General features: G+C 41.9%; 1 protein-coding gene across 2 annotated transcripts in view; it reads left to right on the top strand.

The window, feature by feature from the left end:
• The window catches only part of PARD3B (par-3 family cell polarity regulator beta), a 599,449-nt gene that overhangs the window by 222,912 nt on the left and 358,324 nt on the right, over positions 1 to 18,213 (top strand). For both annotated transcript variants that reach the window (XM_081015796.1, XM_081015795.1), the window contains exons 12-13: positions 4,980 to 5,153; positions 14,357 to 14,480. In XM_081015796.1, the coding sequence (XP_080871922.1) occupies positions 4,980 to 5,153; positions 14,357 to 14,480 (298 nt within the window). The remainder of the gene's footprint in view (positions 1 to 4,979; positions 5,154 to 14,356; positions 14,481 to 18,213) is intronic.

The raw sequence follows: 18,213 nt of genomic DNA on the forward strand, positions 1-18,213 counted from the left end.
CTTGCTCCTTTCTCATTGGCCAAGTATCACTTTGGGCAGGGAAATTAAACCTGTGCAAGACATTGCAGTAAATAAGATATTTGAGGTTGCTTCCCACCCCCCTGTTTTTCACTGAAACATGCACACAGTTCTATGAGGTGGTCTTGCTGTCTTCAGTCCAAACTTACAAAAGATATTTCCCCTTAAAATGACAAGTATTTTATTTTTTTTGTTAGAGCGTTTATTAATTTTCCAATAAAAACATCCAAGTAACATTCAAATCATAATCATAGTCCAATAAAAATAAAAAACTAAAATAAAAAAATCCAATTGTCTTCCAAATTTAGTTCTGATTTTGTGGCTTCCCACGGCCTGAACTTCAAAGCAAATCTGAAATCTCAGTCCTACCTCTCACAATAATTCCATATTTCCATATCTGATTTTATCTCTCCAAACTAAAACCATATGACAACTATTAATGCAATGTTTGTATTTTTTTAAAAATAATACTAAAAAAGTACTGCAAGTTTTCTTTACTTACTGAATAAAACTGCAACTTCCTGTTATTGCATACACATAGGTAAAGGTAAAGGGACCTCTGACCATTAGGTCCAGTCGTGGCCGACTCTGGGGTGGCGGCGCTCATCTCGCTTTATTGGCTGAGGGAGCCGGCGTACAGCTTCCAGGTCATGTGGCCAGCATGACTAAGCCGCTTCTGGCAAACCAGAGCAGCGTACGGAAACGCCATTTACCTTCCCGCTGGAGTGGTACCTATTTATCTACTTGCACTTTGACATGCTTTCGAACTGCTAGGTTGGCAGAAGCAGGGACCGAGCAACGGGAGCTCACCCCGTCACAGGGATTTGAACTGCTGACCTTCTGATCAGCAAGTCCTAGGCTCTGTGGTTTAACCCACAGCGCTACCCGCGTCCCTCTATTGCATACACATTTGTATTGCATACACATGCAGCCACACAAAAGAAGAATCTTCCTGTCTCCTCCCCCTCTCTTCCCCATAACCAATCACCAATGCCCCTTTTGGGGAGAAAGTGGTAAAAGAACTGCAATGAAACGATGGCCAAGTGTTCCTGGATGACTTTTGTTACCTGGATCAATCTGAGTTCAGGTATGATTTTGGGCAGTGCTTTTGTTCTGAGCGGATGCAGGGGGGCGCATACCCCTAAACATTTTGTGAATCTTTGTACTTTTGTCCATTTACTGTACAGTGGAACCTTGGTTCTCAAACTTAATCCATTCCGGAAGTCTGTTCCAGAACCAAAGCATTCCAAAACCAAGGCAAGCTTTCCCATAGAAAGTAATGCAAAATGGATTAATCCATACCAGACTTTCAAAAACAACCCGTAAAAGAGCAATTTAACTTGAATTTTATTTTCTAACGAGACCATTGATCCATCAAATGAAAGCACTAAACATTGTGCTGTACTATAAAATAAATAAGACAGTATATAAAAATTAAAATTATTTTTTTTCTTACCTGCACTGATGATAGTCATTGTTTGGATGGGAGGTTTTTATCCATTTCCGCAGTCACACAATCAATCAATCAACCAGTAGCTAAACAGTCACAAATACAAATTAACTGAAAAAAGCCTTAAAAACAAAAGCGCAAAATAAATAGCAAAAACAAAAACACCAAACTTCATCAATTCCAGAAGTCTGTTTGACTTCCGCAATGTTTGAAAACCAAGGCACAGCTTCTGATTGGTCCAGGTGCCCTGGAAACAATAGCTGACAACCGCATCGGACATTCGACTTCTGAAAAACGTTCAAAAATCGGAACACTTCCGGGTTTTTGGCATTTGGGAACAAAGGCATTTGAGTACCAAGGCATTTGAGAAACAAGCTACCACTATACAGCAGCACTATACAGATTTTTGCCACATCTCAGATGTAAAATTCCCTTCCCGGAGATGTCTGCCCCTGTGCTAGTGGTCTTTCAGCACCAATTGGAAAAAAAACCAACCCTTTTCCTTCAGGTTCTTGTGAGCTGAAGGTATTGCCTAGAACCCAACAGTTGGATGGGTTGCTTCTGCAATATAGAATTGTTTGTAATTATAATATATTTTATATGATGTTTTATTGTTTTGATACAGCTGTTTGATCCGTGTCTCTTTCTTGAATTGTTTTTGCAACCTGTCCTGGGATCCTAACAAATGGAAGGTGGGCTTTAAGAAATGAAGGTTGGGGGGGGGGAATTATGGTAAATAATAATGCTAAAAAGAATAGCAACACAATTGTCCAAAATTACTGATTCAAGGGAAAATGGGGAAAAGAACAATTGCAAAAGATACGGGCCCTATCTATTTGTTAAATTCGCACCCTACCCTTTTTCCCGGGGAAGCCCATTATAATGCAACTTAATAGTGTATATGATACAATAATTTAAAATAGATTCATTTAACACCTTTTTGCTGCTAAAATAAAATTAGGTGTGATAGTGTTGGTACCAGAGTAATTGTGGACACTTAAGTTTAATGGAGTAGATACTTTAAAAATCTTTAAAATATTAAAGTTTAGGTTTTAATTTTTTACATGATGATATGTTGAATTGTTGGTAATGTTAATTCTGACACATTTGCCTAATATTTGTTGTATGGTATGTATATTTGTTGTATGGTATGTATATATGTATATTTATAGAAATGTTTCTACATTTGTGTTTTTTCAAGCAAAAAGAAAAGAAAATACAAATTTCAATACGTGATACTCCAGAAGCTAATACAACTTCCTGTCATGACGTGTCTATGAAACCATTGCTGACATGTAAATTTTTCAGCACTTTAAAAAGTAGAATGTGAATATATTTTGCGGTGTTGTGACTTAAAAATGTATGTTGTGTATACAGTAATAGTGACAATACAAGGTTGTCAAAATGTTTATAAATGTTCCCAGTTGTGTCCAAGATTGAGATTCTGGTTGTGAAGGATGTTGCACCACTCATGAAACGTTTTGTTGCCTAGATTAGAACTCTTTTGTTTGCTATAAGTTTCCATCTCTTGTCTCACTAATTTGGTTTATCCCCCCCCCATCCTGTTCATAACCCATTTTTTTCCTTTCCTCATCGGTTGTGCGGTAGTGCTCATGGTTCTTGTAACAGCTTTCATCACTAGTTAAAAGGAGAAAATGCTTAGTTAGACGTAGCATCAATGTAACACAAATACATTGAATGCTTTTAACGATGGGTGTATCTGAATTGCAAATATACATATTATGGACCACTAAGATATATGAGAAATGTAAGCAACCCTGACGAGTGCTTATAGAAAACTCTTAATGAGGTTATGATTGAATCAAATTCACTGTAAGCAGCCTAATGGTTTTTCAATTCTGCTTCCTCTACTATGGGTCTTTTTTTTTTTTTTTTTACCGCAAACCCTTTCAGCCCATATTAGGTTTCTTCAGGTTTATGGCATCAACATGAATAATTTGAACTAAGATGTCTCTCAGATAAGAAAAACCACTTCCTTAATAAAGAAGTACTACCATATCTCTATGATTGAGAGAAATGTTGTATACTGTAGGGCATATGAATCAGCGGTAGGTGCTGGATCTTGAAATGACTTGCGTGGCACGCTTCCATTTATTTCAATTTTCCTCGCTATCCTAAAGAAACCTGTGGCTTCAGTACCACAGATCTCCACGTGAGATGTGGCAAATAGATTGAGAATGCGCTTGGCGCTTCATCACGGTTGTACCATCTGTCTTACGGCAGGGATGGGGAATCTGTTGCCCTCCAGATGTTGATGAACTCCCAACTCTCATCAGGATGGCTAATGGTCAAGGATCATGGGAGCTGTAGCTCAGTAACTTCTGGACAGCCTTGTCCCCTGGTGTATTGTAGGTCGCCACTCAAAATCTGGTTGGTGGTCAGAGATTTGCTGTATTTTTTGCTCTATAAGACTCACCTTTTCCCTCCTAAAAAGTAAGGGGAAATGTGTGTGCGTCTTATGGAGCGAATGCAGACTGCGCAGCTATCCCAGAAGCCAGAATAGCAAGAGGGATTGCTGCTTTCACTGCGGAGTGATCCCTCTTGCTGTTCTGGCTTCTGAGATTCAGAATATTTTTTTTCTTGTTTTCCTCCTCCAAAAAGTAGGTGCGTCTTGTGGTCTGGTGCGTCTTATAGAGCAACAAATACGGTATTTATTTTTTAATGGCAAATTAAAATCCAAATATTGCCTTGGACCTGTGAAAGTCTTCTAGGTATGCATTGACGCTCTTCCATTTTTCTTCAGCTTCTCGTATTGTGTTGGGCCAACTGCGACATTTTTGACAGGTTTTTGGCACAGCTTGTTGGGTTCCGAATGGGGTTCCTGCGGTGCCCTCAGAACATGCCTCATAGTCCTTTGAATGGCCTGTATGTCTTCACTAGTTCAGACTTAGTATCCAATGTAAGGAACGGATTTTGGAGGAAGCTGGTTCTGTTAACAACAACAATCTGCTAAACCTGCCTTTAATGTCTTCTCTCTAAGATTTGTCCCCACGCTTTGAAGTAGCCAGTAACCAAGATGAAATTTTTCTTTCCCCTTTGCATTCACCACTTTCATAATATGCTTCCCAGGTCATACACATGAATAATTTTTAAAATGAATATTTGTCAGTTTGTTCTTTAATACTGCACAAATCATATGCAAAACTTGCAAGTGTTCTTCTTCTTATCTTTAAAAAGCAAATACAGTGGTACCTCAGGTTACATACGCTTCCGGTTACAGACGCTTCAGGTTACAGATTCCGCTAACCCAGAAATAGTATGTCGGGTTAAGAACTTTGCTTCAGGATGAGAACAGAAATCGTGCTCCGGCGGCGCGGTGGCAGCAGGAGGCCCCATTAGCTAAAGTAGTGCTTCAGGTTAAGAACAGTCTCAGGTTAAGAACAGACCTCCAGAACGAATTAAATTCTTAACCTGAGGTACCACTGTCCTTTTCCGTTTATCACTATCTGGGATTTTTCACTTTAATATGTTTTGTATCCTTCCTTTGCAGGATGGACGGCTGAGAATAAATGACCAGCTGATTGCAGTGAATGGGGAATCCCTGCTTGGGAAATCCAACCATGAAGCTATGGAGACCTTGAGGCGTTCCATGTCCATGGAAGGAAACATTCGTGGGATGATCCAGCTAGTGGTTCTCAGAAGGCTGGACAGGCAAACAGAAGCGGTACGCAAAGCATTTGTCTCTGTTTATGCATTTATGGGAGATGTGTCCATCATTATGTAACAGCCGCTTTGAGGAGATGGGGCTGATTCGGTTGACATTGCTATTTTTTTCCTTTGAAAATTCCTTTGGAATATTATTATTACAAAAACCTCTTAGAACAAGAGCAACCAGTTAATATTGACATTGGGTGCATAATAATAATAATAATAATAATAATAATAATAATTTATTTATACCCCACCCATCTGACTGGGTCTCCCCAGCCACCCTGGGCGGCTTCCAACCAAATATCAAAAAGAACACAGCGTCAGACATTAAAAACTTCCCTAAACAGGGCTGCCTTCAGGTGTCTTTTAAAAGTAAAATAGTTGTTTATTGCCTTGACATCTGCTGGGAGGGCGTTCCACAGGGCAGGTGCTACTACTGAGAAGCATAACACTAAGGCATAGTTTGTTATAACCATGGTTTGTTCAAAGAGCAAGTGACTAGCCTGCAGGTGACCCAAGAAACAGTGTCTTGCTTCTTCTAATGTTGGATTGTCTCCTCTATAAATATCTGGCTCCTATCCCCCCCAAAATTGTGGTGGTTAAGGACTGGCACTGTCTTAATATATTACCAGTTCTTCTATCATTGGCCAGCTGCAGAAACCCTTCCTTTCTCTAGCTCTACTTTTATCAACTCCAGTCTATTAATTCAATACGTTGTCCTGTATACAGGATGGAACTTGGGGCATGAATAGTTTCAGAAAATAATTTACAAATTGTGAGAGGTGCTCCAGAATACAATTGCAACCCAAAATGATTGGGCGACCAAAGGAGGTGTTCTCCATTTAAGGGGTGTGGGTGAGGCTGTGGTCTAAACCACTGAGCCTCTTGGGTTTGCCAATCGGAAGGTCAGCGGTTCAAATCCCCGTGACAGGGTGAGCTCCCATTGCTCTGTTCCGGCTCCTGCCAACCTAGCAGTTCAAAAGCACGTCAAAGTGCAAGTATATAAATAGGTACCGCTCCGGCAGGAAGGTAAACGGCGTTTCTGTGTGATGCTCTGGTTTCACCAGAAGCGGCTTAGTCATGACTCAGAAAAACTGTCTGCGGACAAACGCTGGCTCCCTCGGCTTGAAAGTGAGATGAGCGCCACAATCCCATAGTCACCTTTGACTGTACTTAACTGTCCAGGGGTCCTTTACCTTTTACCCTTCTCTATTTATGAATTTTTAGGCCAACAACCGCCACTAAATTTATTGAAGTCTACCTGTTTTTGCAGTACCTAAGCACTGTCGTTTAATGGGGGAGCACTAAATCTTACGCTTTACTCCATTTACCATAATGTTTATACTGGAATAAAAAATTGTCCAGTAGCACCTTAGAGACCAACTGTTTGTTCTGTGTATATTGGAGAAACAGGACGAAATATCACATAGGGACATTTGTAATTCTTATTTACTGTAGTGCAATGACAGGGGCTGTTCATGCAGAAGAATGGACATAAGCGACTCTATATCAGAATTAAAAATGAAAACAACTGTACCTTTGATGTATAGTTGTGTGCAATTTTTATCCACAAATTAGGGTCCTGTTGGTCTTCTGAAACAGGATCAATGGCCTTCACTTACATTTTTTTTGTCAGATTTACCAACACCCCGCAATTGAATATCCTATTGAAATCCTGTACTAAAAGCTGTTTGAGTCCCCCACCCCCAAATTATGGCTATGTACGTACGAAATGCACCCACACTTCTAGCACATTCTCTTTGAAGAATATACAGCCAGCTCTTTATTGAATCAAACTCATTTTAAACAGAAATTAATTTTTATAGGATGTGCTTGCAGTTCAATTGTAATTCCATTTGCGGCTGAAGACTATAGCGAAATGGGGCATGACCCTTTCCCTTTTCCCTTACCTGAGCTACCTCCCTCCCTGCTGCATCCCAGCTTAGTACAGCAGGATATGTTTAAAAATCCATTATTTTCTTATTGGCTGGGACACTAATGGAACCTTTTCATGACAGCTCTGTTTCACTAGCTGAATGCTCTCTAATAAGGCAGTGTACTGATCAGTTGTTGAGCTATTGATTCTGTTGTTTATCAGAGAGCTAGAAAAGCAGATTTACCACCATCCCAGTTGCCATTACAGTGGTGCCTCGCAAGACGAAATTAATTCGTTCCGTGAGTTTTTTCGTCTTGCGAGTTTTTTCAGTCTTGCGAAGCACGGTTTCCATTTTTTCAAAAAAATCTTCAAAAACCTCAAAAAAGGCTACCACACCGCGTGCTATGAGTTGCTCTCCGAAATCAAGTCGCAACTGCATCTCTTCAAGCAATGCACCCTGTATTACTGTAACGGTTTTAAGAAAAAGGAAACAAACTTGCAAGATGTTTCCGTCTTGTGAAGCAAGCCCATAGGGAAATTCGTCTCACGAAGCAACTCAAAAAACGAAAAACTCTTTCGTCTTGCGAGTTTTTCGTCTTGAGAGGCATTCGTCTTGCGAGGTACCACTGTAATTTACAGCTGCCTCTCCTATAAGGTATATCTGTGTTTAGTAATAGCTTGCCTCTATGATGTATTCAGAATTCTCCATATAAGAGAATTTGGGAGTTGTATTGTAAAGGTTTGAGAACAGAATCTGCTTTCAAAGAAAAAGTTGTTTTTTGGGGTGTCGGGTGGAATTCAGTGCCACTCTGTGATGAACACTCCCATCTGCACAAGCAATTGTAACTTGCCCCTTAGACATAGCTGTCAACTTACAGATTTGAAAATAAGGGACCAGCAGCCTCAAAAATAAGGGATCAGCAGCCAAAATAAGGGATCAACAATTACTTTGATAAAATACATATTTTGTTATGTGCAAATGGCTTTATATACTTATTAGGTCCATAAATTACCATATAGCATATATTCAACATAAAAAAACAGCAACAATTTGTTGTTGACAAAGGACAGCTGGACATAGAAAGGGCCCCATTACCTTCAGTAGCTTATTTAAGGGACATCATCAATAAGGGACAGCAGCAGAACATGGTGCTGGGATGAGGGACTGTCCCGCCAAATAAGGGACGCTTGACAGCTATGCCCATAGAATGATTCCCCTCCCTGAGTACTGTTCTGGGGGTTCTCTTAAATCCCCTGGAGCCAATTTGGGGAGATGTGGTGGGAAAGGAGGTGGGAAGCCCCATGTCAGCAATAAATCAAAATGGCATCAGTGCAATTCCCGTATTGTTCCATGTATAAGACGCCCCCATGTATAAGACGCCCACTATTTTGGAGGACTCCAAATTAAGGAAACACCCCTCAGCACGACCCGTGTTTAAGATGAGCCCCAATTTTTAACCTATTTTGTTGTTGTTAAAAAAACTAGTCTTATACATGGAAAAATACGGTAACTCTTCAAGGAAACCAGGTCTGCTCAGGAAGCCAGGCCTCGTGAGCACAACAACTCATCCCGGTAGTTTTTACGCCTATCAGGCAGTTGTGGAGAGAGAAGATGCCTGCCTTTCCACAGTTGTCTAAGTCTCTTCCCCACCTCCCAGTCCTTCCCAAATCTGAGACTTTGCCTCCTTGCCTGTCTTTGCTCTGCCCTCTTCATATCACTGTCGGTTCTGGGACACCAACAGGGAGAGGAGCTGGTCGCAGCAGGAGCGGGAGACCCCTTGGCTTCTTCAGCAGTCTGCCTCTTGGACCTCCTGCTCTCCAGCTTCTGATTCTGGACTGCTCCACAGACTCTTCCTGCTCACTAAACCCTGTTAACTCCTCAGCGTCCGAAATCTTGTCCTCCCACTGACCACTCATCATTTTCCCACCACCCCTCCTTGGGCTCTGAGCCTTCTTCTCTTGGGGTTCCCCACCTGGCACCTCCAGAGAGCCAGTGTGGTGTAGTGGTTAGGAGCAGTGGACTCGTAATCTGGTGAACTGGGTTCGCGTCTCCGCTCCTCCACATGCAGCTGCTGGGTGACCTTGGGCTAGTCACACTTCTTTGAAGTCTCTCAGCCCCACTCACCTCACAGAGTGTTTGTTGTGGGGGAGGAAAGGAAAGGAGATGGTTAGCCATTTTGAGACTCCTTTGGGTAGTGATAAAGTGGGATATCAAATCCAAACTCTTCTTCTTCTTCTTCCAACCGCTCCTCAGCATCCAGCCAGTCCAAGACATTCCATTGTCCTCTTCTTTGTCTTACTCTACAGAATTGCTGAAAACTATCTGCTTGTCTCTTTTATTTCCCTCCCAATGTATTTGACTTCTTAGCTACAGTCTTTGTTTCATTCCCAATCTTAGGTTAATTGTTGTATTCTGTCCTCCTTCCAGACTGTCCAGGCTTGTATCACATTTTCCCCTACCTTCCAACTCCCCTCTGTTTTCTAACAATTTTTGAATTACGAGCCTATCAACAGCGACTTTTTTTATAAAATCAAATAAAATAAATGTGCAACACCTAATACATATTAGGTACTTTATTAACTGCTTGGGTCATATGCGATCAAAATGCACAAAGGCAGACACGGACAAATAGTTACAGTGGGTTGGATCCAGACTAAGCTAATGTAATGTAATTTCCTCAGAAATCAGTCGGACTTAGGTCACGATTAATTTATCCCACTGATTTCAGAGGGAAACAAGTTCAACTAACCGTAGTTTGGCTGTGATTCCAACTCATTTTGAAATGGTCTAAAAGCTTTAATGAGAAATCATATATATATATATATATATATATATATAACCGCTGAAAGTAATTGCACCTTGAAAGCAAGATCTACTTCGCCTGTGAATTCAGATTTGCGAAATAGAGGCCAAGTTGGCATGTTTTTGCAAATAGTTTTGAATGAAGGCAGAGTGCTTTTAATAGACATGGATGTGAGGGAATCGTATTCAGGTTTTTTGTGTGGTTTTTTTTACAGTAGAACAGTTAATTAGTCCTTCAAAACTAATTCTGCTTAGTAAATTGTTTATTTTTACAAAGCAAATGTCAGAACGAATTTGGAATTGTTATTGATTAGCGAGAGGGAAACTTTGAAAAGCCAAAGGGTTTGCCATTTACTTCCAAAGCCATTCTGGTGTGCATTCATTACAGAGCATATGTGGCAGCCACTGAGAGAAGGGAACCAGCTGGCTGTCAGAAAATTACCATTGGCACAGTTTTTCTTGTCTTGACAAGGCTACAAGCTGCCTTCACAGATGGAGTAATAATGGGAAGCCAGTTGTGGTCAGAAGAAACGCTATTCTGCATTCTGCTTTTGATGGGCATAATCAGGGACTGTGCCGAATATGCTCCGGTTTTCACTTTCAGGCCAAAAATTTGTTGTGGTAGAAATATTTTCCAAAAAAACCCACACATTTGGATTCTGTGAATATCCATCTTCTTTTCCCCAGTCCTAGTTGGTGCCATTGTTTTTCCTGGATGCTGCTACTTCAGTGCTTATTGTTCCCCAAATGCCTTTTCTTTTCTGAATCACTCGTAGGTGATCACAGCTAATCAGGAATGATGCCACAATATTATGTAGCCAATTATGTAGCCAGTTCTAACTGATGTCACTGATGGCAGGATAGCCATTCATGCTGTCTGCATGAATACAGTGGTACCTCAGGTTACAAACACCTCAGGTTACAAACTCCGCTAACCCAGAAGTAGTACCTTGGGTTACAAACTTTGCCCCAGGATGAGAACGGAAATCGCGTGCCGCCGGCGCGGCATCAGCAAGAGGCCCCATTAGCGAAAGCGCGCCTCAGGCTAAAAACAGTTTCGGGTTAAGAATGGACCTCCAGAACGAATTAAGTTCATAACCCAAGGTACCACTGTAGTGTGTGTGTTTTTTGCAAGGAATGCCAAACGTAATTTGATGAAGTGGGCATTTAGTTGCAGAAAACATTTGCAAGGTGCTGGGCCTTGCAAGGCAAGGCTGAGATCCCCAACTCTGCGGTGAGGGTCCTTTTGGAGATTTAGAAAAAGGAACTTCACGTTTCCCCCCCACATCATGTTTCTTTACATAACACGCACACATTGTGCTTCACAATATATTGCCATGTTATGAAACTGTTACCATGATCAAAATAAAAAAAATCCTTCCAGTAGCACCTTTAAGACCAACTAAGTTAGTTCTTGGTATGAGCTTTCGTGTGCAAGCACACTTCTTCAGATACACTGAAACAGAAGTTGCCAGATCCTTCTATATAGTGAGAAGGTGGGGAGGGGTATTACTCAGAAGGGTGGTGGGAATGGGAGATTGGCAGATAGCTGAGATGAGCCTGCTGACGACTCTTAACGACTGTAATAGGTCTTACAGGAAAAGGCAAGGGGTGAGAAGGTGAGAAATGGCTTAGTCATGTATAATGGGATAAGAATCCAATGTCTTTGTTCAAACCAGGTCTCTCCATGGTTTTAAGTTTGGTAATGAGTTGCAATTCAGCAGCTTCTCTTTCCAGTCTATTTCTGAAATTCCTTTGTAGTAAAACAGCTACTTTGAGATCTTGTATAGAATGTCCTGGGAGATTGAAGTGTTCTCCTACTGGTTTCTCTGTTTTGTGATTCTTGATGTCAGATTTATGTCCATTTATTCTTTGGCGTAAGGTTTGGCCTGTTTGTCCAATATAGAGAGCTGAAGGACACTGTTGGCATTTGATGCCATACACAATGTTAGATGATGAGCAATTGAATAGTCCCGAGATGGTATGTGTGATGTTGTTGGAGCCAGTAATGGTGTTGTCCGGGTGTATGTGGCAGCAAAGTTGGCATCTGGGTTTATTGCAGGCTCTGGTGCCAGTGTCCGTGTTAAGTCTGGTTGTAGTATTATTGTGGGTTAGGAGTTGTTTAAGATTGGGTGGCTGTCTGTAGGCAATGAAAGGTCTTCCTCCCAGAGCTTGAGAAAGAGAACTGTCATTGTCCAGGAGAGGTTGTAGATCTCTGATGATGCGTTGTACTGTTTTAACTTGGGAGCTGTATGTGATGACTAGAGGTGTTCTGTTATTTTCTTTTTTGGGTCTGTCTTGCAGCAAGTTCTCTCTGGGTATAAGTCTGGCTCTGTTGATCTGTTGGCTAACTTCATCTGCTGGGTATTTTAGTTCTGAAAAGGTTTGCTGTAGATCTCTTAGGTGAGAGTCTCTGTCTGTAGAATTGGAACAGATGCGGCTGTAACGTAGTGCCTGGCTATATACAATGGACTGTTTGGTATGTTTGGGATGGTAGCTAGAGGCATGTAGATATGTTTGTCGGTCAGTTGGTTTACGGTATAAGGTGGTGTCTATGCGCCCATCCTGTATTTTTATAGTAGTGTCCAAAAAATGTATTTCTTGCATAGATTGATTCATTGTAAGGTTGATTGTGGGGTGAAAATCATTAAATTTCTGGTGAAAGGTGTCCAGGGTCTGTTGACCATGTGTCCAGATGATAAAAATATCGTCAATGTATCGCAGGTACAAGAGAGGTTTGAGTGGGTAGGAGTTTAGGAAACGTTGTTCTAAATCTGCCATGAAGATGTTGGCATACTGTGGGGCCATGCGGGTGCCCATTGCTGTGCCGCTGATCTGAAGGAACAGGTCATCACCGAATTTGAAGTTGTTGTGGGTAAGGACAAAGAGTCGTCAGCAGGCTCATCTCAGCTATCTGCCAATCTCCCATTCCCACCACCCTTCTGAGTAATACCCCTCCCCACCTTCTCACTATATAGAAGGATCTGGCAACTTCTGTTTCAGTGTATCTGAAGAAGTGTGCTTGCACACGAAAGCTCATACCAAGAACTAACTTACTTGGTCTTAAAGGTGCTACTGGAAGGATTTTTTTTTATTTTGACTATGGCAGACCAACACGGCTACCTATCTGTAACTGTTACCATGATGTGGGCTTTAAACTGGATTTGGATGATGATAATAATAATAATAATAATAATAATAATAATAGTTTATTTATACCCCACTTATCAGGCTGGGTTTCCACAGCCACTCTAGGCGGCTCCCAACAGAATATTAAAAATACAATACCAGCCTTACTAGGGAGGTAAAGGTAAAGGGAACCCTGACTATTAGGTCCAGTCGTGGCCGACTCTGGGGTTGTGCCGCTCATCTCGCTTTACTGGCTGAGGGAGCCGGCGTACAGCTTCCGGGTCATGTGGCCAGCATGACTAAGCCGCTTCTGGCGAAGCAGAGCAGCGCACAGAAATGCCGTTTACCTTCCTGCTGGAGCGGTACCTATTTATCTACTTGCACTTGGACGTGCTTTCAAACTGCTAGGTTGGCAGGAGCAGGGACCGAGCAACGGGAGCTCACCCCATTGCGGGGATTCGAACCTCTGATGTTCTGATCGGCAAGTCCTAGGCTCTGTGGTTTAACCCACAGCGCCACCCACGTCCCTTACTAGGGAGAGCAATCCACAAATGGGGAGCTACCGTAGAAAAGGCCCATTCTCATGTTGCTGCTCTCCTTGGACCTCTCGTGGTGGAGGCACACAAAGAAGGGCGTCGGATGATGATTGCAGGGTTTGAGTCAGTTCCCAGATTAAGACTGCAGTGACATCATACCACCTCATTTTAAGGGGCATTAAAGGACATAAATATGGTGGCTTCCAACTTGAGGATTCTAAGGAGGAGGATTAGCTCTTCCACAAAACAAGAAATGGCAAAGAATGGGCAGAAGAAGTAGGTCAGTTATGTCCTTCTGCCCCCTCGTCTTCTTTCTCGCAAATTGGAATTGAGAGAATTTATGGCTCAGCCTCAAGTGCAAAGAATGGGATTCTTGGATACAGTGGTACCTCAGGCTAAGTACTTAATTTGTTCCGGAGGTCCGTTCTTAACCTGAAACTGTTCTTAACCTGAAGCACCACTTTAGCTAATGGGGCCTCCCGCTGCTGCCACGCGATTTCTGTTCTCATCCTGAAGCAAAGTTCTTAACCCGAGGTACTATTTCTGGGTTAGCAGAGTCTGTAACCTGAAGCGTATGTAACCTGAGGCACCACTGTATTTGCTGCAGTAATTGGGATCATTACCTAGTGGATTAAATTCTAGGACTCTTTTCAAGCTGGATGTCTCTTTGTTTCTTCATCAATGACTATTGATGCCTTCTTCTTTTTTTAAAAAAAAGGCTGTTTTACTGTTTTCAGCTCTGAGCATTGATAATATGCAATAAACACTTCATAAATAATGTACAAATTGAGTAGCAGATAGGGAGACAGATATATTTAGTGTGATAGTTAGCCCTTTTTTACATCAATAAATGTGATCCGTCTTCCTCATAGGAGCCTGCTTTACCATTTCCAAAACTGGATCTTGAGGGAAACGTTAATTCTACAACCATTCCGAGACGGAGCGATGCTGCTGTCCAGTGTTTTGTATCCTGCTGCCCTCAGGAGAGGTTGAAAGGTGAGTGTTGCGAATCCTACTTTAACTTTTGCTTTAAACCTTTTTTTGGTATGTGTGTTTGGTGGCGCTTTGTTTTCAGAAACTCTTCAACTTCGAAGGCAATTAATTAGAGTAAGTGCAGACGTGAAGATTTCAGGGAAGGTGGAAGAGCTGACTCAGAACCCGCAAATTAGATTCCTGGCACAAATTCCACTTTTTAAGTGACAGTTTCTAGCTTGCTGGCCCAACACATAAGACTGGATATAAAACAGTTACAGGTGGAAAGTGTAGCTGTAGTGTTTGTTTCCTACAGTTCTTCATCCCTATGTTCTTAAACTTGTGTATCTGGTTTTAAGGTGGCACCCAGAGTTGCTTTTAGTGACTTATGGATGTATTCTTAGTTATTTGTTTTTAATATTTTGTGTGTATTGTTTGCTAGTCCTACTTTTCTAGAAAAAGAGGTGCCACAACTCACAACAAATGCCTCCCTTGTTCTCTTATAATGGCAATGGCATCCAACTGAGTTCTGGCTGGGGAAAAAAGCCCTGTTGTTTGCTTTGTTAGATGTAACGCACCTTAAAAACTCTGAATTATATTATTATTATTCTATACAAAATACATAGAAGGGACGCGGGTAGCGCTGTGGGTTAAACCACAGAGCCTAGGACTTGCCAATCAGAAGGTTGGCGATTCAGATCCCCGCGACGGGGTGAGCTCCCGTTGCTCGGTCCCTGCTCCTGTCAACCTAGCAGTTCTAAAGCATGTCAAAGTGCAAGTAGATAAATAGGTACCTCTCCAGCGGGGAGGTAAACTGTGTTTCCATGCGCTGCTTTGGTTCACCAGAAGCGGCTTAGTCATGCTGGCCACATGACCCGGAAGCTGTACACCGGCTCCCTTGGCCAGTAAAGCGAGATGAGCGCCGCAACCTCAGAGTCGGTCACGACTGGACCTAATGCTCAGGGGTCCCTTTACCTTTTCCTTACAAAATACATAATACATAATAAAAACAAGAACAAAACAAACCAACAATCCCCTCCCATTTCAATAACAGTTTGCTGAGTCTGCTCGCATAGACATATGCAAGCCCAAACAAGGCAGTTCTTGGTCTTTTTCTTTTATTCACAAAAATTATTTATTTTTATTTTCTACTTAACCAAACACACCTATCCAGCGTGGACCATACTGATCCTGCTTGACCTCACGCAGGAGTGTTTTCAGCCAACCACCATTCAGAGAAAACTAGTCTGAGGTTTTCTGTAGCTTTCTAGCCTGCATTGCAGTATGGGGAGGAGTAGGGAACCTTTGGCTCTTCACAGGCTATTAGAGTACATATGGCAGGGCTTTAAATTCTTTGAATCGAGATATCAATAAATTAATATGAGTGTGAAGGTTGCAATTGTTCATATAGTTGTGTTGATTCAAAGGGTATTGAGCTACAGAGGTTAGCTTGCATTTATCCATAGATTGCAGATTCCAGCAGTATGGAATATAGAGAGATGAGCTCTAAAAAGTTGGCCATGGTTGCACATAACTCTAAGCCAATTATGTCTGAGCACAACCATCAGAAGCTGCTTGCTTTCCAGGGAAGTGATTGCAGCCATTTTGATCCTCCCTGATTCTTTTAGATCATTATGGTGTAGCAGCTATGACAGGATTTCACCGTATTTTTCGCTCCATAAGACACACTTTTTTCTTCCTAAAAAGTAAGGGGAAATGTCTGTGCATCTTATGGAGTGAATGTGTGGTCCCTGAAGCCAAATTGCCCAGGGGCGAAAAGCAGCTCATGATTTTTTTCTTTTGAAAGAGGGAAGCGGGTGTTGAAACAAAGCTGCTGATCGCAAGCAATCGGAAGCGAGATAAGGGACGCTAGCAATAAAGGAGGCTGCCTGGGAGTGGGGAGGTAAAGACAGCAAACTTGCAAGGAGAGGAGACAGGAAGACTCAATCAATGAGGAGAGAAATTGGAAGAAAAGGAGGAGCAAAAAATTGCTCCAGCTAAGGAAAAGACACTAAGGCAAACAAGAGGGAAGGGGGTGTTGAAACGAAGCAGGTGATTGGTGGGATCGGTAGAGAGATAAGGGACGCTAGCAGAGGCTGCCTGGGAGGGGGGAGGTAAAAGCCCATGGATCCTCAGGATTTTTGCATTGGGTCACCCCAAATTCACCATCAGATCACATAGCATGTGGCCACAGCATGAACCACAAAAATCATACATCCGCTGCTTCGTTCAGAATAGTTTTTTTCTCGTTTTCCTCCTCTAGAAACAAGGTGTGTCTTATGGTCAGGTGTGTCTTATGGAGCGAAAAATATGGTAACTTACAGGAGGGTGGTTCCAACCTCCCAGACTTCAACACAGAACCTGGGGGCCGCACACTGAATTAAATTTCCATATCGTAAAGTGTTTGCAATATAGTTAATATGCTTAATATATTTAATATTTAATATATTTAATATTAAATCTATGTGCATATATATATATGCATATATTTAATATATTTATTTGTTAAAATAAATTTTATACACTAACAGATGTATGTACTTTTGTTAACAACGCTGACATCGCCTGGATTCTCCCCCCCCCTTCAACAATGGCAGTGTCAATCAATCAACAAGGCACAATATTCTACTGTCACAGAGCGCGCTGGCCAGCAAATGACACAGAAGAAAGTTGCAGCTAACTCTTTACAGTGGTACCTTGGTTCTCAAACTTAATCTGTTCCGGAAGTCCGTTCCAAAACCAAAGCGTTCCAAAACCAAGGCGCGCTTTCCCATAGAAAGTAATGCAAAATGGATTAATCTGTTCCAAACTTTTAAAAACAACCCCTAAAACAGCAATTTAACATGAATTTTACTATCTAACGAGACCATTGAGCCATAAAATGAAAGCAATAAACAATCAGTCACACAATCCATCAATCAGTAGCTGAACAGTCATAAAAACAAAGCAAAAAAGAGCCACAAAAACAAAAACGCAAAATACCGTATTTTTTGCACCATAACACTCACTTTTTTTCCTCCTAAAAAGTAAGGGGAAATGTCTGTGCGTGTTATGGAGGGAATGCCTACGGGTGGCATGCCTACGGATTTTCCTCCTCTAAAAACTACGTGCGTGTTATGGTCGGGTGCGTGTTATAGAGCGAAAAATACGGTATATAGCAAAAACAGACAGACCTCAGCGTAACACTCAAATCAGAAGCGTAACACTCAAAACGAAAGCGTGGCACTCAAAACAGAAGTGTAAAACTCAAATGGAGCACGTTCGGCTTCTGAAAAAAGTTTGCAAACCAGAACGCTTCCTTCCAGGTTTGCAGTGTTTGGGTTCCAAGTTTCTTGAGTACCAAGGCGTTTGAGAACCAAGGTAAAACGCAATCTTCATAGACATGACTGACTGTCAGGCCTAATGAGCACAGCAGCTCATTCCCTGTAGGTCTTACTGCATGGAATCAGTTGCAGAGACTAAAGGTCTCAGCCTCCCCACAGCCGTCTTATGTCTCCTCCTCTCCAGGGCTTCTTCCAAGCAATCAAAGACTGTGCCTGCATGCCGCCTGTCTTTGCTCTGCCCTTTTCATGCCTCTCTTGGTTCTGGGAGTCTCACTCACTGCGCCCTAGTAAGGAAAGATAACCATTTGCCACAGGGTCAGCGGTAGTTCCAATGAATGCATGGAGCCAGAGTGGGAAGCGAGTGGGAACATTTTGCTTGTTATAGAACTCTTATGCAGATAAGAACCTGCTGGTTTGTGGGGTCTTCCTTTGAA

Source organism: Podarcis pityusensis (assembly GCF_964106645.2).
Source record: "Podarcis pityusensis genome assembly, chromosome: 1".
NCBI classification, from domain to species: domain Eukaryota; kingdom Metazoa; phylum Chordata; class Lepidosauria; order Squamata; family Lacertidae; genus Podarcis; species Podarcis pityusensis.